The sequence below is a fragment of the Mesocricetus auratus genome, unplaced genomic scaffold (assembly GCF_017639785.1).
Source record: "Mesocricetus auratus isolate SY011 unplaced genomic scaffold, BCM_Maur_2.0 Super-Scaffold_100028, whole genome shotgun sequence".
NCBI lineage: Eukaryota > Metazoa > Chordata > Mammalia > Rodentia > Cricetidae > Mesocricetus > Mesocricetus auratus.
Genome location: NW_024429209.1, coordinates 3,049,286 through 3,071,847, shown reverse-complemented (window position 1 = coordinate 3,071,847; position 22,562 = coordinate 3,049,286). Strand labels below are relative to the sequence as shown.

The following is a 22,562-nucleotide window of genomic DNA, read 5'->3' as shown; positions in this document are numbered from 1 at the left end:
GCATTACAGTACTCACTTGGAAGCGTGCGACTGTTGCTGAGGCTGCCGGTACTGGGTGGTGGGGAGAGGGACTGCAGGGAGACACTGTCCTCCTCCTGCGAGCAGCCTGCCTGGATGGCTCGCAGGTAGCTGTGGCTGCGTGAGCGGAAGTAGCTGGGCAGTGGCAAATCTAATGCCTCCGCTGCTGTGGACTCAGCTTCACTGCAGGCCGACTCACAGGCTGCCTCATACTGGTCACTCAGATCTGCCTCCCGGACCTGTCCAGACATACACAGGCATGAGAGGCCAGCTTTGCCAGTCTTTGCTGGGATACTCAGCGTCAGGGCTGGAGTTTTTCCTGCCTGACCCTTAGCCCGTCTTTCCTCCCTCCACCTCACTCAGGGCACAGATAGGCTCTTTTTTATTTTTTTAAATTTTGTTTTATTTACTATGTATACAGTGTTCTGCCTACATGTATGCTTGCAGGCCAGAAGAAGGCACCAGATCTCATTACAGACGGTTGTGAGCCACCATGTGGTTGCTGAGAATTGAACTCAGGACCTCTGGAAGAGCAGCCAGTGCTCGCTCTTAGTCTCTGAGCCATCTCTCCAGCCCCCACAGATAGGCAATTAAGTTAGCCTGTGTGGGCCTCAGTTTTTCCATCTGCAATAAGAATAATGCTGGAATACAACAGGATGTTACCAAAATTAAATCTTGTTGTCTAATCTAAAAGAGTTTAAGATCACATCTGAATTCAGCATGAAAGAAGGCTGTGATTCATTAGTATTGCCTGCCCTGAATGTTGGAATGGGGTGGTCTTATTAGATGTGGTGGATATTTACCACTGTAGTATACCACTACTAACTTCTATAAGCAAAACCAAAACCAAACCCAAAACCAAACAAACTCAAGGGCCAGTGAAAGGAAGGTATTTGTCAAGGGTACCAAGTGAAGAAGGAGCAGAGCCAGCACTCCAACTATGGATGTAAGGAATAGTAACCTAGTGGAAGGTGTGGCATTGGGAGAGGGTCTGGGGGGGGGGGAAGGCTGAGGCTAGAGATGAGCTGATGCAGTAGCTTGTGGAAGAAGATGATTGAAATGAGGGTGGTGGCCGTAAGGATAACTGATGTCTACCAGGGCAATGTGGAGAATGGTTGTGGGTATGTTTGCCATCTCAAATTTACCCCAGCCTCATCTACACAGTTGCTAAGCATCCCTCCTGAGGTGACTACCCAGAATCCTGCAAGTTGGAAGCTAGAGGTGCAACACAGAGGGACCTCACCACACGTAACACTGAAGATTCTGGTAGGGCTTACTGACTCCAATTTCAGGCTATGTTGGTAGCTAGGGACCATGTAGAATTTGCTAAAGAGTCGTAGCCACAGATGGACACTAGGTAGAAGCCTGAGGGACCTGTAGCTAGATGAGGAGGCAAAGTGGATTGAATATCATGTGGAGGGAAGATGGATCTGGGCTGGAAGGGACTGAACCTGTGCTGTCCAATATGGTCGCTATGATCCACGTGTGACTATACCATTAAGGTTTAAATCAATTAGAACTGAATAAAGTTTGGTAGTCACATAAGTCACATTTCACTGGGTCAAAAGCCACACGAACAAGCATGGATTGTAGAACACTGGCCACCACTGCAGGAAGTTCTATCCGACAGTCTGCTACAGGCCATGTGGCATACCCAATATACCTACAGAGGACATTAAAGCATCGGTTGGCTTTCAAAGCTGCAAACAGGTATTTTGAGAACCTCTGTGTCTTGCTTTGGAGCTGCACCCTAACGGAGAAACTCGGAAAGCAGTCAAGACCTGGTGAGAGTTGCCCATCTCAATCTCAGTCCTTGGAGTGTGGAGGCAGGAGGAGCAGGGTTTCAAGGCTAGGTAGGCTACGCTGAAGGTTAAGGCCAGTCTGAGAATATGAGACCCTGTCTCAAATCACAACAAAACCAAGACTACACAAGCTAACTCATCATCTGGGCAGTCCGGCAAAGACTCGTTGATCACATGCACTGGTAACTCAGGTGGTTGCGTGGGATGAACAAGTATTTATACATGGTTAGTCAGATGCTCTCAAACTGTGGGAGGCTCCCTGGATGTTTCCTGTGTGCAGGCTTTGCTGTGGAGCTTTGCATGTTAATGCCAGCTGTTTCCACACACCTATGGGAGTTGCAGATGCAGGCCTTGCCTGGCCTACAGGGCACCCCTTAGAGAGTAACACACTGTCTGTAGTGTGGGGAGGGTCCAACATCTGCCCTGTGGCAGGGATCAGGAGACTGCCAGCAGTAGCTTTACCACTATGTGGTGTGTGCCCTGGGAGACAAGTCCACTCCTGATGAAGATGAAAGGCTGTGCTCTGAGGGCATTTCCTGCCCCTTGGGGCTGGGAGGACAGGGACAACCTCCAGAGGCGGGTGTCCATATGACATGTAATTCAGGCAGCCAGACGCAGTCACAGTGGTGTCACATCCACCAAATTTTTCAAACTGAGAAGTCTCCACATTCACTTCAATACCCCATATCCGTAAAGTCCTGCTGGGGCTCTGAAAAGGGGAAACCAAGGGCATCTGGGACCCTGCAGAGAATGCCTCCCAGCCCCCAACCTGTCCAAACAAAAGACTTCCTGGGACTTTTGAGAGACAGGCAGAAAAAGGGCCTTCAGGAGAGGACGCAGCACCATCTAGCTGATACCAAGCTATCTAGGAAGCATCTGAACCACCAGTGTGTCTGGCCTGCCCCAGGCTTCAGGGGTGTCAGGGGAAGCTCCATTGCCCTGCAGTAATTTGTTGTCCATCCAGAGAGCCTAACTCTTGTGTTCCCAGTTTTCAGAACAAACTAAGCCAGAGTGAAGTGATGGCACAGGGAGTGGAGAGTCAGGACACCGGGGCGTACCTCCACCCCATCCTCACTGGGGATGCCTTTCTGACGGCGGCTCTGCTCCTCCCTATCCAGGTTGGGTGTCAGGACCACTCAGCGGAAGGCATAAGACCTAACTCTGCACTCTGGTTTGAGGTGCAAGAGAGTAACAACATACTGACCTGTTGATCATGGCCGAACAACTGGGGGATAAGGGAAGCCTGTCCAAAAACCTGCAGGAGAGAGGGTGTGGGTTATAGGAGGACCAGGCCTGGTCTGGGCGTCTCAGAACTCCTCCCCACCCAAACTGGATTCTGTTTCAAAGAGGTTTTGCTTGGCTTTCTCAGGGATGGGAGGTTCATTCCTGGGCTGGCATTACTGAGGACGTGAACTGTCCGTCCTTCCTGTACCATGGATGTGCTGTCTACCACGTTTCACCTGGGCAGGCAACCCAGCCTGGACACAGATCGAGATGGACCCAGGCCCTTCCTTTCCTGGGCTACCTATGCATCTTATAGGGGTGAAGTTTAGGGGAAGGGAAAAGTCAGAGGAGCTTGGATTAGAAGAGAGCTTGGGCTGGAAAGGAACAGTGGAGAAAGTCCGTGGGAACCCCGAGCACAGCAGATTCCAGACACCTTTCTGTGTAACTAAGGGCACAGGTATTCCGAGTACCTGGGGCAGGCAGGGATGGAGAAAGAGGATGCGGAGAATGGAACTATGGAGATGGAGAGACACAGGAGACCTAGGGAAATACGGTCAACAAGAAGAGAAAAGACAGGGGTGGGGGGGGGAGAAGGGAAGGGGGAAGAGAAACGGGAGGGGCAGATACAGGGGGACAGAGAGGAAAGAGCAGGCAAGGTGAGTGAGGCAAGGCAAGACAGGCCTACTAAGGAAACACCTAGTAGGCCTCTGCCTGGCTGGGTGCTGGCAATGGGGACCTTCAGGGGGCAAGACAGTATGCAAGGGAATTCCTAGTCTCAAGCCGCAGAATGACAGATAGGTCAGCAAACTAATATGATTCCAGGTAGTGACAACATTAAGAAGGGTCTAGGGACAGCATGGAGAACTACTGTATGCAGGGTGACCAGGAGAGGCTCTCTGAGGAGAGGACATTTGAGTCAGGCTGGGACAGAGGAGGCGGTTGAGCACAGTCCTCTGGACAGAGGACAGCAATGAGCCAGGCCCCAAACCTCCTAGTCACTCTTACCTGGCTGATACAGCTGGAGTCATTGAGGCTGTCACTGATGGGGTTGTATTCCTCTTCCCAGCTGGGACACTTGGAAGGTAGCAGCATGTCCACCGAATCCAAGCGGTCCAGACTCCTAGGGGACAAGGGGGAGACAGGGCTCAGCCCACCCATTGTTTAGCCTTGGGAACTGAGGCCAGAATGTCGAAGACTGTCCAAGATCATTCAGGGACATAGGGGAAAACGGAAGCACCCAGCCTGGGTAAGGTGGGGACTCCAAGGGAGAACTCTCACCTTTGGGAGACTAGTAAAATCTGTGGCAAGCAGCCAGCCCTTACTTGTCATGCCTACTGTGGCCTCAAGGTGGCAGAAGGAGCCTGCATTTGACTGTTTAGCTGTCAGCTAGAGACCATGCCGCCTAATACAAGTCTACAAAACTGAAAATCCAGAGACTAGCGAAGGTGGGCAGAGGCCCATAGCCTAAACAGTCCTCAGGGCCGCCGTGATGTCCAGATAAGGACTTGTCTAACCTACAGTCCCGGTCTGTCAGTGTTTCTCACACTATCTCACCCTGGACCTCCCCCAGCTGTACTCTAGAAACAACACGTGGCATTGGTCACTTGGGCGCTGACAAGGGGCTGGGACTGGGAGACGGCTCCCGGTGAGACGTCACCTCGCGTTCCCACCTCATGGTCCTCACTTATGGAGTGGGGTTGTACACTGCTGGCACTGGGATAAAGATTTCAGGGTGTGACTGGAAGGGCAGGCATGGTAGCCAGCAAGGCCAGCGTCAACAGACAGCAACCATTACTATGACTGATCCCTCCCACCAAAGCCTGAGCTCTGTTCATGAGGTTCCGGTAGAGTACCCCTGGGGCAACTCCCTATGGGACTGAATTTACCTGTGCATCGGTTCCTGTGTCAGAGGTTACCTGAACCAGTCACCCCAATTCTCACTATGGGCATGGCTTAACTGTAGGCGGGGCTGTTTGGGGACACGTCGTTAGCAGGCAGGGCCAGCCTAAGCATGAAGAAACTCTTATGGGAGGAGGAGGTGGGGGTGTTCACCTGGACCCGAGGCTAAGAAGCAGGATCCATCTGCAGGGCTGAGTTCCCCTAGGGAGGCCAAAGGGGAAGAAGGCCAGGCTCCCAAGAGACACAGTGTACAAGTGTGAGGTTCACCTAGGGGACGCAACTTTCAAGTTCTGGGACCTTCCTCAGGGAAGCTAAGTTAAAGGGATGGCCCAGGCAAGGGTTCGCCTATGGACAGTCCTCTCAAGGGGCGTGACATACACGAAGGGGCGGGGCTCCATTAGCACAGTTGTTCTAGACCCAGGAAGAACTGCAGCTCACCTGCGGGGGTTGCTCTGCTCTCCCAAAGACTGCTGCGTGGCCCTCAGGTAGCTCTGACGCCGCGCTGCAGTCTTGGGTGAAGGCTTGGGGCTACCACCGCCAGACTCATCACTGTCTTCGTCGCCCATGGCCTTGATGTAGCTGCCACTGCGCATGCGCCGACAGGGGATCGGCCCCTCTGCTGAGCTATCCACCTCCCGAGGGGACAGCAGCGCGGTGCTCCACTCTCCACCTCCGCCAGGCACCTGCAATATCCAGGGACAGGACTCAGATGGAATGTAGCGGTCAGCCTGGCTTCCAGCCCATCGCTCAGAAAATAGGTCCTCACGGACCCGTTTCCACTTTGGCAACTTGAGGAGCCTTCTGTGCTATCCTTGATCACCCAGCATCAGGAAGGCCTGGATCAAGAAGACTATATGGGTTCTAGACGCCACTCTCACACGGCCTCGGTGCTGGCCTTAAGCAAGTCTGTTCCAGCTTTCATTTCTGCAGGGATTTCGAGCTAGGTTTGTCCCACCAGAGTGGTCACAATGGCCTCACTGCAGCTATGCTTATGGGCACCCCTTGTGTCCCATCTCTTCACTCGTGCCACTCCAGGGATGGAATATGAGCCCATGGTGAGAACACCAGGCCCAAAGGAAGGGAAGTCACCCACAGAGAGAGACCCCAAGACCTGGAGTCAGAGCCTGGCTCTCCAGTGGCCACCGGAGATCCTTGGATGGGTGTCAGAGACCCCAGTACAGCAACACAAGTGTGAAGTCGATCAACATCCTTTCTTCTAGATGGGGAAACTAAGGTAGAGAGAGCAAGGTGTTGGCCTGCTAAGCAGTACACTGGAAAATGGCTCCGTTTCTGGTGAGGAACCCCATCCACAGAACAGGGTTGAGATAAAAGTAAGTGCAGTTCACAGCTTGGAGGGCATCTCTGGTCACTATGTTCCAAGTGTCTTTGAGGGGACTTCACTGCCTTTCCATGACCACCACTGTCACCTGCTCTGCATTAGGGTGTGCAGGCTACATACACTCTTTGGTCCCTTGACTCACACTGTTGGGTACATGGTCACTTTGGGCACATCTTGGTATTTACAATGCTTCAGAAGCTGAACCCTTGTCCTGTGAATACATCTTAACACACTCAGAGCAGGCACGTGCCTCGCCCGGTCTCTGTGTTCCTCAGCAAACACTCTCAGCCTACTTCATACCTCCTCAAGGACACAGCAGCAACCTCATCACAGCCCCTCCAGTGTGCAGAGAACTCACATCACATACTCACACTCACACCAGCAACCTCATCACAGCCCCTCCAATGTGCACAGAGAACTCACATCACGTACCCACACTCACATCAGCAACCCCATCACAGCCCCTCCTGTGTGCATAGAGAACTCACATCACACACTCACACTCACACCAGCAACTTTGTCACAGCCCCTCCTGTGTGCACAGAGAACTCACATCACACACTCACACTCACACCAGCAACCACAGCACTTGCACACACGTTATGTCAAAAGACTGCCACCACACACTCAGGGAGGCTGCACTCCCGCAGGTTCCCACACCCCGCAAGCCCTTCGTCAAGCATTCAAATGTCCACTCCTTCACGGCATGGCCCGATGGCACTGCCCTTGTACCCTCGACGTACTTTCCAGGGGCTCTCTCAATCTTCCCACAAATCCCAGATGACCATCTCTAGCTGGCCAGTCCCCAGGACCTGTGCATTCTCCCTCCTAAGTCACTAGCTAGTCCACAGCCCCCACTCACACCATCCCTGGGGAGTGGGGACTTGAGCGTCCCTGCTCACAACTTGTGGCCAACCCACCTGCTCACTCTGTCACCCAGCAGGCAGCACAAGTCCTCAGGGCCCAGGATCCTCTCCTGGTATTTCCCACATTGGAACCAACCACACCGTGTGGAGAGGGTACAGGTCAGACACTTCCCTTAAAAGTATAAACCGAGGAAGCAGACACCAGCCACAGAACCCCTAAGCAAATTTAAAGGACTGCCTAGATTCCACTTTCCTTCCCCCTACTGCAGACACATACTCCTCCCCCATAGCCTCACTGTCCCTGGAGTTTTATATGGAATGACAAGAACCTGGGCCTTGTCACACCTTGTAGTTCATCTTTTCATAATGCATTTGACGTGAATTCTTCGTGCCAGCCAGGTCTATGCTCGCATACCCTGAGGACGAAGTGCTCACTGCTTATAAGAGCAGCCCTTCCACATGTGATCTGTTCCTGTCACTTCTACCATTCACTCTGTCTACACACCCCGCCACGCAGAACCCTGCCCCCCCCCCACTGTTTAACAGCAATACCAAAGCCAAGCCTTCAGCTACTCTGAGGCCACAAGGCCTTACTGTGTGAGTTCCTAAGGACGTACCCTCATGTGAAAAGGGAAAGGTCCTCCCCACCCCCAAGTGTCAGGCCTCTGGACTGGTGGCCCCAGGCCACCCCTCACCCACACTGACCCCCATCTGTCCCTGATCCTCAGGGCCATGGCGTAATTATTTCTAGCTGTGTGGCTCTATTACCAGTTTGTCCGTCTACCCTGTCTGAGCACTTCTCCCTGCCAGACTCTGTCCTGGGCATTGGGGAACATATGGGTGGATCATTATGGTCTGTGTCCTCCAGGAGAATGCAGTCTCATGGGAGTGGCAGGAAGCTGATCATTAGAATACCATGTGTTGGTCCTGTGAGGGGGCGATGGCATAGCTTCCAGATCCGTCATCTAAAGGGCAGGGACATACTTCAGTCTCTCTGGGGCTGGGCACCCAAGGGCCCTCTTAATACACCTGCTGACATGTGGGCACAGGGGAACCCTCTTATCAAACAGGTCTCCAACCTCCAATTCCACAGCTTAGTAAAGCAGTGCTCAGCATGAAGCAACCTCACCAGTGAAACGTGCTCCAGCTAGGACTCTGAACCACGGCCTCCCTGCCCACCCTCACCCTCCCTGCCCATCCTCCCCCTACCTGCAGGTAATGGTAGGCCAGACCCTGGTGGCAAGACTTGGACTTCAGCAGGCTCTTGTCCAAGGTGGCTGAGGTCTTCTGGCAGACCTCATGGGCATGGCTGAGGGTTAGAGTGGACCAGGAACCACGTTTGACATAGTTGGTGTCAGTGCCCACTCCAAGGCTGGGACAGGTGGCAGGGGGAGCAGGCGGTGGCGGGGGGGCAGTCAGCTCGGTGGTAGTGTTCTTGGTGCTTTTGAGCATGTGCCCACTGATGGTGTTGTAGGCGTGCATGAAGTAGCGGGGCTGGGTACGTTCTGGCTGACGGCCTAGAGTCATCAGCCCGGAGGCGGGGCCACTGCGGAAGGCACCACCCTCACCGTCCAAGTTGTCATCGGAACTCCACCAGCCTGAGATGTTGGAGCGGCTTCGCCGTTTGGGCTCCCCAGCTTTGGCCCGTTCCTTGCTTTTGGCTCTCCGGCCTTTCCCGTCCTCCAGGCCACCTTTCTTGCTGCCATTGCCGGCCACCTTGCCCGTGGTGCCCTCCATCGAGGGCGCCTTAGTGAAGAAGAGCCGCTGCACAGAGTGGACCAGGTGGCGAATGCGGCCAGGACTCTCACCCCGGGCCTTGGCCTCACCCCGGGGGAACTGGAGGGTGCTGAAGCCATCCCGGTGGATGGGCAGCTGTTTCTCAAACTGGTCCAGAAGGTTGGCTGGCAACCGGTTGATCTTAGTGGCTTGGGCATGGCTAGGGAACGGGCTCTCCTCGGGCACCTCAAAGTGTGAGTTGTAATGGATTCGGGGGAAGGTGCTGCTTGGTGGGGGCAGCTGGTTGTTAAGTGGGAAGAGGCCATCCCCAGGCAGTGTGTTTTGCCCTGGGAAGCGGGCTTCCCGGGCAAAGGCCTCTGTGGGCGACAGCAGGTAGGGGTTTCGGTCAGACCCGGCAAAGAGGGGCTCATGAGGTGGGTCCAGGCTGTCAGAGAGGTGGCGGGGGCGGCTGTCACCGAGGCCTTTCATGATCCCAGCCCGTGGGGCAGGGGCCGTTGCCCTAGCGGGGTGCCCGGGTCACCTGTCCCAGGCAGCAGCTGTCCTGGGGAGAAAAGACAAAGAGTGGTCAGCTGGTCAACAGGACTAGGGCTGGACTGCATGGGTGGAGAGCAGGAGGGGATGGGTCTGAGGATGGCTTCAGGCAGGGAGCCCGCCCTTGACATCATGGAGCCAAGGACAAGAGCTCATGTCCAGGCCTGTGCCCTCTGCCCACTGTCCTCTCTGTGACTGCTGCTGCACATGCATCAACACTGGACAGGGGTCCCCTGCCAAAGGTGACAGACGAGCAGTGCTTTGCGCTCCACTGAGCACATGCTCAAAGCTACAATGGTAGCCAGACAAATGTTAGGCAAAGCACACTCCCCTCTTGGGCTGAATGGAAAGGTGTTCGTGGAAACCTGGAAGCCAAGCTCTGATTCCAAGTTCTTGGATTCCTCCCAGTTCCACAGTGGACCGTGGGCAGGGAGCTACTTCCTGCCTACCTCCATGCTTGTCGAGTCCCTGACCGCCTCACCATGAGATGCCACACTAATGCACACCCATCCAAAGATCTGTCCCCAGCAGTTACGCTTTAGGCCTACGGGGGGTTTTTAGGGAGTATCCCACAATGCCTTAGAAGCAGGTATGAGTCATCTAGATGGGACTCTCAGGGTCCCTCATACCCTCAGTGCTCTGTGAGGCATCTCCTCTGGCCTGAGCATTTGGCTTCAGCCCTTTCCAGGGCTAGAGAGGCTTCCAAAAAGCAGGGCTACTCAGGGCCTACCTTACTTGTGGTAAAAGACAGTGCTGTCCAGATCTACTTTAGCAGAAGGATCTTCATACCCTAGTCAACTCTTTGTCCCTTTATCTATTGACTATGACCTCTGGGTCCACTGACATCAGAGAGGCCAACAAGCCCACAGACCCACCCATCTTTGCCATCTGGGATGATATAGTGGTGGCCTAGAATAGAGTACTCAGAGTCAAGAGAGGCCCAGCCTTAGAACAAGGGGGACAGGACAAAGCCTCACAAGAGAGTGGCCAATGGATATGGAGTCACTGTGACTCACTTTGCCCATCTATAAAATGGGACAGTTGGACTAGCAGATTCCCAGGACCATCCTAAAAACACCAATACCAAACTTAGTCCCATCCCTATCCATTTCTTGGCCTCTTCTAGGCCATATCATGGAGGTCAGCCAGGTTTCTAGGCTCTAGGCCCCACAAATTCTGCTCAGAGGAGCCTCAAGGCTTAGTCTGGCCTGTACTTAGGGTACAGGAGCACCCAGGATATCCCTGAAGCCAAGTACGTGGTTTCTAAACACACCCGAGTCCTCCGCTAACATGATGGTGTTAAGGATCTGAGACGACGAAAGGACCATGGCAAACTGGACGGCAGAACCTGATCCCAGGAAGAGTCAGAGTCAGATGAAATAGAAGTCACCACAATGGCGAGTTGTGAACCAGGGAGGGCAGCCTTTAGAGGTCAGAATGTCAGACTGTAGCCCAGGCTGGCCTCACTACCCTCCTATCCCTGGCTCTTGAGAGCTGGGATTACAAGCATGCACCACTACACCTGCTTCTCACTGTGGCTTTGGTTGCCATTCCCTCATACACAGTGATGATGAGCATCCTGTCGCAGGGGTTCTGGACCATTCCTCTATTCCTTTGGAGAAATGTCTACTGAAATCCCCGGACTTCCTTAGCACTGAGCTGTTTGCCTTTCTTGTAGCATTCCAGACTTTAAACCCTTATCAGATATACAGCTTGCAAATATCTCCCATTCTGTCCCTGCATGGCTTTTTGTGACCTATTTTTTTTTTTTTTTTTTTTTTGGTTTTACGAGACAGGGTTTCTCTGTATTGTTTTGGAGGCTGTCAGTCCAGCCTGGCCTCGAACTCACAGAGATCGCCTGCCTCTGCCTCCCGAGTGCTGGGATTAAAGGCGTGCGCCACCACCGCCCGGCGTGACCTATTTTTTTTATTTTATGCATATGAGTGTTTTCTCTGCATGTATGTTTACACATCATGTGCATGCCTGGTGCCCAGGGCGGCCAGAAGAGGGCATTAGATCCCTTGAAACTGGAGCTACTAGTGGTTGTGAGACACTATGTGGGTGCTGGGACTCAAAACCAGGTCCCCTGGGGCTTTTTGTTTGTTTTGTTTTTCCCAGAGACAGGGTTTCTCTGTATAGCCCTGGGACTCAGTAGACCATGCTGGCCTCTAACTCAGAGATCTGCCTGTCTCTGTCTTCCAAGTGCTGGGATTAAAGGCGTGTGTCACCACTGCCTGGCTTCTCACCAGGGTTTTTGGTGAGAGTCTTCCTTCCCCATAGTGGTAGCTCCTTAGTGTTCATGACCTCCTGCAAGGTATGCCACGTTCTCCCTGGCCAAGCAGAGGAATGAGAAACCCTCGTATCCCAGGCTCTTGAGTGCTGGGAGCACAAGCACTCACCACCATGCCTGCCTCCTCACTGTGGCTATGGTATGTTGTGGTGGCGCCAGGTCCTTCCGCACTGACTGCTTCAGCTCCAGCTGCCAAGAGCACCAGCTGTTGACAGATCACAGCCAAGTTCCCACTACAAACCGCTCTAAGTCAGACGGAAATCCTTGCAGGGCTCCACTCCGTCCCCAGGGGCAGCCTGCATCTAACAACTGGTCACCACCACGATGCCCCTGTCCCTGTTCCAAACTCCCCTACAGGGTCCTTACTCAGAGCTCCCTGTGGGATCAGCAGAGCCTCTACACGAACTGCCATGAGGTCCAAGCCCTCCTTCAACCTGGTTCTGTGTGCTGGCCTCTTCCAGCATCTTCTTAGAGACTCCCTGGAAAACCTCAGGGTGAACACCCCCATCACTGAGACCTTCAGTTTTCTGTGGGCCCTGACATAATCTCAGCACTACTGCGTCTCTGAGGAGGGCCACCTCACAGTGGGGCACTGGCGTTGACAGAATCGGCTCCCTGAGCCTGCTTCCTCCTCAGCGGCATCAGGAGGGAGCGTACTCGGTGAGATTATGATGAGGGCTAGCTGTGCTGTCATACCAAGCATCAGTCACACTGCCCTCCACCCCTCCATTCACTCTGCTCTTGGGGACCAGCCAAGCCTTGGGGTCCAGGATGCTGCCCAGTGCAGTGGAGTGTTGGCACTCAGCTGGAAATGGATTCAAACCCTGTGTCTGTTTTTACTGGCTGTGATCTCAGACTAGCTTCCTCTCTCTGGGGCATCAGGGGCTTGGGTGTAGATAGTGTGAGTGTCTGCTCACAGTCTCCCAGGCAGGGCTCGGGTTTGCCGCATGCCAGTCCCTGCCCAGAGCCCAGGGTAGCAGAGCTTTGCTGTGGGGAGTTTTAAAATAGGCATCCGTGGCCTTGCAAGGGAGGCAGCTGGCTGCTGTGCGCCGCCTTTCTCAATGAGCTATACTTAGGCCCATCCGGGTGCCCATAATTGCCTCTCATTAATATAAGCCTCATTGCCTTCATGGGAACTCAGAAGAAGGAGACACTGCTGCCTTGGGGAGCCCTCTGGGCTCTGTGGTGCCTCTGTGGTTTTAGCCACCACCCAGGGGACGGGCCCTCCTTGCCCTGCCGTACCTCATCTCCGAGCCCATGAGCATGGGAGAGCTAAGCTGAGATGAGGCCGGGGACAGAACCCAGCCTGAGTCCTCAAGAAGCAAAAGTTACCTGAATACATCACTCCATTCTTCCAGAATGTTCTGTGGGTCCCTCTTCCCTGCTCATGACAAACCACACCCACACCGACTGAACCTCTAACCATCTCCAGCCGTCCCCCACTCTGCCGCTCCAGCCCTCGAGTGCATGCATCTGAGCTCCTAGAAGAGCTGGCTCCACAGCTGCATTCAGACAGGGAGAAACTTAACAGGGGCAGGCAGCCCTGCTCACTGCTAAGCCCTGGTGGTAAGGCAGCGAGGAGTCAAGTAGGGAGTGGGGGTGTGAGCTGAGTGGTGAGAGACTGGGGTGAGTGAGACTGAACCGCCACATACTCTGGGTGTAGCCACAGCAGGCCATGGTGCGCACAGTCCCTGTTAGCTCTCTGGAGGGGTGACGTGCGGAAGGGAAGGTGGGTTCTAGATGGCCACCAGGGCCTTGGTGTTGCTGGTGTGGAGATGCCTCTGGACACCCACACTCCCTCCTCTGCTTCCACCCTCCTCACCCCCGCTGACTGAGCTAAGTCCAGGAACTAGATGAACTTCACCTTCCCACATGCTGTCATTGCTATATCCTGGTGCACAATGCCACCTATGACTGGCCCTTCTATGCTTTGGTCCTCAACCCAGTGTACCCCTTAAACTCCAGACTCACCCAAATGCTTCCTTTCTCTGCATATTGGGCAGACCCCCATCTACCTCATCCGCTCCTCCCAGCAGCTCGAGTCAGAAGCCAGGACATGCTGTTCTCCACTCACTCCAGTAGCAAACATGTCCTGAACTGTACATGTCCCCAGAGTCCTGCCTTCTCACCTCCACAGCCCTGCCTGTGTCAGCTCTCTCGACTTCAGACAGGCAACTGCTGTCCTAAAACAGTTACTTTTATTCTGTGTGCCCAGGTGTTTTGCCTGAATGTATATCTGTGTGTTGTGTGTTTGTCTGGTGCATGTGAAGACCAAAGGAAGGCATAGGATCCCCTGGAACTGGAGTTACAGACAGTTTTGAGCTTCTGTATGGTTGCTGGGCATTGAACCCTGGTCCTCTGGAAGAGCAGCCAGTGCTCTTAACCTCTGAGCCATCTCTCTACCTTTTTTTTAATGCAGACCAGGCTGACCTTGAACTCACAGGAGTTTTACCTCATCCTCTCCAGCACCAGAATCAGGCATGAGCCACCCATCCGGACTTTAGACCTTTTCTAAGACTCCTTGGGCCCCGGATAGAAGGCCAGCCTTTCCCTGCCTTCTGGTCTCATTACTGTCTTCCCCAAGGGCTCTCCATTCTGGCCCTAGGTGTGGGTAATTTGATTTCCTCCGCCTCTCCCTGCTTGGTCCTATCTGAAATGCTCTGTCTATCTGCTACAAGATGTTCCCTGACTTTTCTTCAGGGCCAGGTCACCAGGCCACCTCTACAGAGAGGTCATTTTTAACCACACGACCTTGAGCCCCTCTCCTGCTGTGCCACCAGATACATGACTCCTATCCTGGAAGACCACATGTCACTGTCCTTTCTGCGCCACTAGTCCTCTGCCTAGAGCCTGGAGACAGCAGGTCAGAGGGCTGAGGTCAAGGAGTGGCAGGAAGTCTCGGGATACCACGCAATAAATCAGGAAGCCAGCCAGATGATGGTGGAACGCGCCTGCTGTGTAGCGAATGCTGTACTGTGGGCGTTCTTCAGTCCCTGGCACCAACTTTCTGGGCAAACATACCTGTGTGACACTACCCCCTATCACATTCTCCCGAGTGTCCCATGCCACCAAAAGGATAACGTGGCAGTGACGCTATCTGGCTCTCAGACCAGGTTGGGAAAGGCAAGGGGGCATCTGCTTTACCCCTTTGGCAAGTTGGCTGGCTGCTGAGTCCTGCGTCGGTCTGGGAGGAGCTGAAACCTACCAAGGTGACAATGATACAGCTCTCTGAGGGACCCAGGCAAGAGCCAGGGTAAGGCTGCTCCTAACACTCAGAATCTGTGTGCCAGCATACAGGTTTACTGCATTGCCAACTCTGGAATGGTTTGTCACACAGACATTTTATTTGAGGGGGAAACAGCTCTGATGGCTCAAATCTCAAGGCAGGACAGCTAGATGTGAATCTATACCAACATTTGCTATGCCCACTGAAATGGGAGTCCAGGTTCCAACCACCTCCTGACAGCTATGTGATCCTGACCAATGCCGGGTCCCATGTGTTTCCTGCTGAGCTTGTGTCCATAGCAACTGTTTGAAAAGTGTGACATTCAATCAGCTAGTTGTTTGGTGGACAAGATTGCAGGCAGGGACTGCTGGGATGTGTGGCTCACACCGTCTCCACAGCAGGCCCTGGCCTCTCTGAGACAGTCACAGAGGGACCCCTGGCATTCCTAAGAGTGAGCTCTGCAATGGCCCAGGATGTAGACACCTGGTTCCTGGGGTAAAAAGCTTGGTGCCAGCAGGGGCCTCATGCGACCTGATACCACCCGACTTTGCTGGCCTCAGGTGAGACGTTAGAGGTCAAGGGGCCCATGCTCAGCCCCCATCTCTTCATTGATGACTAAAAGTCAAGGAAATAGCAGTAAGAACCGTAAGTCCCTACATGCACTGAACACAGGAACAAAGAGGCAACATGAAACATCCTTGGGAAAATCTAGATAGAATACCTGTACATAGTTACTCTAAATCAATTTTAGGTCTTTTCCTGATCTCCAGCTTAACTCTGGCCTCCTCATGCTGACTCAGCCACTTTAATCTCGTTAGTTATTTTTCCAAAGCCCTGTTCTTCATGGCCACAGGACCTTCATCCGTACAATACTGAGGTTTCCCTCCCAGATCGTCTCATATTTGGATGCTAGTCCTGCTAAGTTCCCATCCAAGCATCACCTCCTCGGAGACCTTCCCTGATCCACAGCTAGGAAGGATGCTCTACTCTGCCCTCTCCCCTCTCCACACCCTTCAAGATTTCCTTCAAAACAGTCCCTAGGTACCTCTGGTTATTCTTCAAAGTGACTTATATTTTTCGTGTCTCTCTCACGCTACAAAAGGGAAGGGAACACACCTGTGTTCATTTTCCGTGTCGTCTCTGGAGGTGAGCACAAAGCAAGCCCAGGACAGGACACAGTGAAAAGCTGCTAAAAGCGTGGGGAGTTCCTATGGGCAGAGCTCTAAGGGAAGACTATGGAGAGAGCTGGGCTGCTCACTGGGCGAGAGGATGAGCTAAAGCTAAAATCCCATCCTGGAGCAGATGCTCCTTGGCCTTTGGGAAGGGTTGGTGTTAGGGGCAGCTCAAAGGTCACCGTGGGGACACCAGGGCTCATCATCTTCCTTTGCCCTCAGGACCCGGCTGGGCCTGTCACCCCTCTGTTACCACGGTGAACAAGTATTTGTTGTGCTAGTGGGGCATGGACACCGGTGCTGGTCGAGTTGCTGCGCACTCACGCTGGTCGCCTTCCCTATCCCATTTCTCTCAGTTTGACGATGACCTCAGCCAGAAGGAACCTGTGCGAGGCAGTGGGATACAGCTAACCCAGAGGCAGGCAAGACCAGGATCTGGGTGCCATCCTTCCGAAGTGTGGATCCCACCCCGCTCCTCTAACCACACAGGTACCTCTCTGGGCCACAGTCTCCTCACCTGCGAGGGACGGACTCTTGCTACCTGACAGAGCATTATTCTGCCATCAAAAGGGAAGTCCCGACACTTAACCACAGTGGGCAGAGCCCGAGAAAAGTCAGACACATAACACATATCATTTCCAGAGCCGAGCAAACTTGGAGGACAAAAGGTAGCTTGCGGGGCCTGGGAGAGGGCACGGGGGTGACACCTTCATGGGTGTGAGGTTGGTAGGGTTCAGGAGGAACTCTGGGACAGAGGTGCTGATGGTGGGTCTGTACTGGGACTGTGCTCCATGTCACCCTACTGCAGCTTTAGAATAGTGCACCAACTGCTTGAGAGGCTGTGGTTGGAAGTTCACTCTCTGCCTGGGCTACAGTTAAGTTAAAAAAAAACTCAGCAATTTGGTGAGGCCCTGTCTTAAAATAAAAAAGTTAAAAAGAAGAGCCAGGCAGTGGTGACTCACACCTTTAATTTCAGCACTCAGGAGGCAGAGACAGGCAGATCTCTGTGAGTTCAAGACCAGCCTAGTCTATAGTGTGAGTTCCAGGACAGGCTCCAAAGCAATACAGAGAAGCCCTATCTCAAAGAAAAAAAAAAAAAAACAAAAAGAAGGCTGTAGGTGCAGGTAAGACAGGGGCTGCAGAGATGGTTCAATGGTTACCCCCTTACAAGCAATTGCTGCAAAGTCATGAGAGCCGAGTTCAGATGCCAGCACTCATGTAACAAGATGGAAATGCATAAAACCCCAACTCGAAAGGCTTTCACACCCTCTGGTCTCCTCAGATGTACTCGAGTGTATGCATGTACACACAAAGAGGCTTGATAGTAGGCTTTATGTGTACCCTAGCTCAGCTTAAAACTATATCTCCCTACCCCACAGGGTATCTGTGAGCCTCAGGAAGAGCAACCCATAAAGTGTCAGCAGGTGCCCAGCAGAGAGGAGATGCGTGGCTTCAGGAAACCCAAAGTCCTGCAGGTCAGTGCTTTTGAAGTGTGGTCTCCACTGCCTGCATGCCCACAGCAAAGGGCACACACAGTAGGATTCTCATGGCAGTACTCTGAGTAGGTCTGAGTTCTGTTCCCAGAAAGAGAATTGGGGCACAGAAAGATAATCTGTACAAGGTCACACAGGGCAGGGCTAGGATTTGAACCCAGGCACTTCAGTTCTCCGCTTTCAGGTAATGATATCTGATTTGCCACCATTTCTCCAGGCCTCTGGTTGGTGCCATGCTCAGGGGAACACTCTCTAACTGCTCAGCAAGACTTAACCAGGCTGGCCTGCAGGGTCTGGAGAAGAAGGTACGGGAGCATGCTGACCTGTTGTCTGTCTGAAAGCTCTGGTTAGGAGTAGGCAGACCCTGGAGGCTTGTTTTATTCCAGACCCTGCTGAGGGACCATCCTGGAAGGTCAAGCTGGCAAACAGCAGAACAAAATGGTCAGAATGCAGCCACTGCCAGCACATTTAATTCAATTCCTCCAGCCTTTATGGGTCCTGCTCTGACTCACACAGTCCCAGCCCTCAAGCCCGTGGTCAAGTGCAGGAGGCAGAAATACACACAACAATTAGATAGCACATAAAAACACATCCCAGGAAGTGTCAAAGCCAGAGACATAGCCCAGTGTGGGGAGAGATCAGCACTCACTGGGGCAACGGGAGGGTTTGTATGTGGTGAAGCTAGGTCTTTACGGGTCAGTAAGATCCACTGTGTGTGTGTGTGTGTGTGTGTGTGTGTGTGTGTGTGTGTGTGTGTGTGTGTGGTATATGTGTGTGGAGGCCAGAGGCCAACCTCACATTCTTTAGGTACAGCCCAACTTGCTTTGAGACAGGGTCTCTCATTGACTTGAACCTCGCTAAACATACTAGGCTGGCCCAGCAGCAAGTCTCAAGGATCTACTGGACCTCGGTCTCCCCACTGCTGGGATTACAAGTGTGCCCCTTTATATGGGCTCTGAGGACCAAACCCAGGTCCACATGCGGGCACAACAAGCACTTTACTGACTGAGCTATCTTCCCAGACCAACAAGTAAGACTTCAGCAGAAATGGGTATGGAAAAATGCTTTTTCTGTCTAATTTTGTTTGTTGAGACAGGGTCTCTCTATGTAGCCCAGGCTGGTCTGGAACTGTCCCCTACTTCAGGCTGCTGAGTGCTGGGATTACAGGTGTGTACCACCCTGCCTGCTACGGGAGAATATGCCATGAAAATGAAATATGAATCACAACAAAGGAGCAAGGTTCTGGGGATGTTGAGGGTTTGCAGGTTGCCCCGGGGGGGGAGGCAGGGGTGAAAGGGACAATTGCCTGGGGTCAGATCGTAAGGGCCTTCATTTCAGCTCCTCATCACACTCTGCACCCTCAACACTGCCTTGCGGAAGAGCATTCGGGGGCTGGGAGTAAAGCATTTGCCATGTCAGCAAGGCATGGACCTGAGTTTGATCCCCAGAACACACACTTTTAGAAAGCTGGGTATAGCATAGCAGCACACATCTTCCATCCTAATGCTGGGAAGGCAGACAGGAAAATCTCCTGGTTCACTGGCCAGCCTGGCCTAAGCCAGAAGGCCCAGGCCGGTGAGAGACACTGTGTCAAAGAGCAAGGTTGACCTCTGACCTCCACATGCATGTGGACACTGCAGCATGCCTCCCACTCCCTCACACATTTTAGAAGAGCATTTAGAAAAAACTACTGAAAGAGGAGACTGCAAAACAGGATCTCACGCGTGTATGTGTTCTGGAGAGCGGAAGGATGTACCCCTGGTAGCCTGTGTGTCAGGGATTTAACACCAGAGATTTCTGGTACCTGGGCATGGTGCCCACCCCCTAGGGGAATCCAAAGCCTACCTCAGTGTCCCTAGGGACTCTGGGTGACCACAGCCTCCACAACCTCTACCCTATGAGGACCCACAGGTGACTCTGACTTTACCCCACCACTGGCCTGTGGGGATTGAGAAAACACCAAATCCAACCAATCCATTGGGGAAACTGAGGCTTGGCAGGAATACCTGGCACTGGGAGGTCCAGTTAAGGTTTCATTGTCCAATCTTGTGGCAGCCCCCACTGGGTCTCATGCTCTGTGCTTAACCCTGTTTTAGTCAGCCCCTTCCTGGCCGACAGTGAGGCTGATGGTGCCGGCAGCAGACTCCTGAGATGACAGCACCTGTTTCCACGCTTGTCATAAAGACAGGGAAGAAGGTGCCCACTCAGCCAGCCCATAACTCCGCTGCCACCCTGCAAGTGAGCTTGGAAGCAGACCCTCCAGCCTCCAATCCCCTCTTCAGATGACCATAGCCTAACAGGAGGCCCTGAGCCACAACTGTCTAGCCCAACGACTCTGAAATTCCAGAACCACAGGAACCAAGAGGGAACAAATGTTTGCTGGATGGGGAAACTATGAAGCAATATTAATCACCTCCCATCTCTGGAAGAGTATTGGGTTTCATTCGAGAACTCCAAAGATGGGTGGCTCAGTATTTCCCAAGGTGCGGCTCCACCTCTAGGCAGCTCGGGCTGTCTCTCCTCCAGGGATTCCCTAGCTTGACCCTCTGGGATTTTAAAGGACAAACATTCCCTCTGTCCTGGGTGGGCTTGCCTCTCTCCCTCTCCCTGCCCCCACTTCAGTTCTCCTTCCACCATGTTAGGACACACCAAGAAGACCTTACCGGACATTGGCCCTTCCACAGCGAACTTCCTGTCTCCTAGAACGGTGATCCTACTCATTTCTATTAATTGGAAATGACCTAGACTGGGGTTTCACCAGCGTGCACAAAGCCCAGGGTTTTACCCCAGCACTATAATAACAGTGTGGCTATTCATGCCTGCAATCCCTACACTTCAAAAGCAAGGGTAAGAGGACCTCAAATTCATGGCCATAGTAAGACCCTGTTTCAAGAGCTGGGGACATATCTCGGTGGTAGAGCACTTTCCTAGCATATAGAAAAGCCCTGGATTCCACACCCAGCACAGACAGCGAAAGCAATTACCTAGGAGCACCTAGTCTGGCTCCCTCTTCCAGCTGCACATCCTGGCGGAGCATCTCCCAGATTCTAGGTTCCTTTCTCCGAGGCTGAGGCCCCAGGCTCTCACCCACACTGTTCTTTCTCTTTAGGCCACCCTGAGCCACTGCAGGATGCGGCACTAACAGAGTCAGCTGAATGTAAACGAGTTACTGTCAAGATGATAATAATAGCACCTATTTCCCTCCCCCACCCAGGACCCCCAGTCACCTGACATGTTAGCTCATGTGGCAGATTTGCAAGAGGTCGCATTTTACAGAAGGAGAAACTGAACACAGAGGTGAAGGGGCTCACCTGCACATTGGACTGCAGCTGGAAACAGCAGGAACCCAGTCCTTACCTTGACCTTGGTTCTACTCACGTGGCTTTCTTATTCTTCCCACCCATAAGCACTTTGCTACCTCAGTACCTTTGCATGTGCAGAGTTAGTGTCTCAGGGTACCTTTCCCAGTCTTCAAGCATCACCACCGTGGGGACTCTTTCCTTGACCTGTACCTGCATGGGAGGTCCCTTCTCTTCCTCGTGTGGCAGCACAGCTCACCTATGTCTCATGTGGTCTTTGTATCCATGCCTGTCCTCACCTGGGTTGTGAGCTCTGAAAGCATCTTTGGATTATTCAAGGCTGTGTCCTCAACACCAATACAATACCATGCTGACACCCAAGGCAGCTCTGTGACATGAATGCACATGAATTTCCATGCTCAGCCCTGGGGAATGGTGGTGGGGGGATCAGGATGGGAGCCATTGCAATATCTGGGAACCAAAGAAACTGCCTGAGGTCACATTAGTGCAAAGTGGCACAGGCTGTACTCCCCCCCCCCACACACACTCTATGGGGACATGCGGCCCCGCCTTCTAGGGAGGTCCTGGCTGCTGCTTGCTATTCTGCTCTGGCTGCTGAGACAGAATGAAATATTCATCTGTGGCTGGGGTTTGCAGAGTGTGCTTAAGATGGATCGCGTTTTCATGTGCCTATGAAATCTAATTCGATTCATTGTAGGGCATTTGGTTTCTCGGAACAGACACATCATTTTCTCAAGAGCGGCAGCCTCTGCCACCCAGGGCTGAGAGGAAGCTGGCTGTGCCTTGTGCCTATCACCTATCTGCCTGGCCAGATAGGGCTGGTTCTCTGGCTGCTGATGGGGGCCAGCAGGAATAGCCTGCCTGACCTCTGTCTGTGACTGGCCTGGTTTCCTGAGGTCTCGAGTCAAGGCAGAGGACTCTGATTCCCCAATAAAGCAGCTCCCTCCCTCCCTCCCTCCCTCCCTCCCTCCCTCCCTCCCTCCCTGCCTCCTATGAAGGTGTATGTATTCTCTTTCATTCCATCGCCACAGGTCCTACCCTCCAGTTCTCCTTCTGTCCCATGTCTCCCCTGCTCCAAAGCAAGACAAGCCTTCCAACAGTGCAGATTTTGAGTTCTATCTCCTGCTTTTCATGTGAACAAAGGCAATCCTCAATTTCCCCATCTGAAAAGAGGAGGTGTGTCATAGTAGCTCTCAAACCCCAAAAATGGTCTTTGTAGGAGACGCTCTGCAATGTCCCCTTTTTAGTCCTAATACAAGACTCACAGTAGCACCTGTGCCTCCTACATGTGTCACCAGAATAAAAGTGCCAGGCAGCAGCAGCATGGAGAAGGGAAGGGACGGAGCAGGGAAGTTAATGGAAGCACTTGGATCCACCACCTGCAGCCGTGTGGCCCTTGACAGATTCATTTAACCTCCCTGCATCTGTTTCCTTACCTATAAACGGTGGATGATCCTGACACCACCACCTAGAGCTTCAGGGGACTAACGAGTCAAGCCAGAGTGCACAGCAGGGGCCTGGCTGCAGTCAGCTCAGTCATGTACCAATTCTTCTATGACATTATGATGCTCACAGCTCTTGCCACACCTTTCTCTGTGGTGGGGACATGCTTTCTAATAAGCATAACTTTTGTGACCAGCCCCGA

The 22,562-nt window shown here is 53.0% G+C and overlaps 1 protein-coding gene across 4 annotated transcripts in view; it reads right to left on the bottom strand.

Annotated features, from left to right (window-relative positions):
• Dlgap4 (DLG associated protein 4) overlaps positions 1-22,562 on the bottom strand; it is a 140,289-nt gene that overhangs the window by 48,925 nt on the left and 68,802 nt on the right. For all 4 annotated transcript variants that reach the window (XM_013124081.3, XM_013124080.3, XM_013124078.3 and 1 more), the window contains 5 exons: positions 8,358-9,426; positions 5,382-5,626; positions 4,050-4,164; positions 3,025-3,075; positions 17-257 (listed from right to left, as the gene is read on the bottom strand). In XM_013124081.3, coding sequence (XP_012979535.1) covers positions 17-257; positions 3,025-3,075; positions 4,050-4,164; positions 5,382-5,626; positions 8,358-9,353 — 1,648 coding nt within the window. In that variant the 5' untranslated portion in view covers positions 9,354-9,426. The remainder of the gene's footprint in view (positions 1-16; positions 258-3,024; positions 3,076-4,049; positions 4,165-5,381; positions 5,627-8,357; positions 9,427-22,562) is intronic.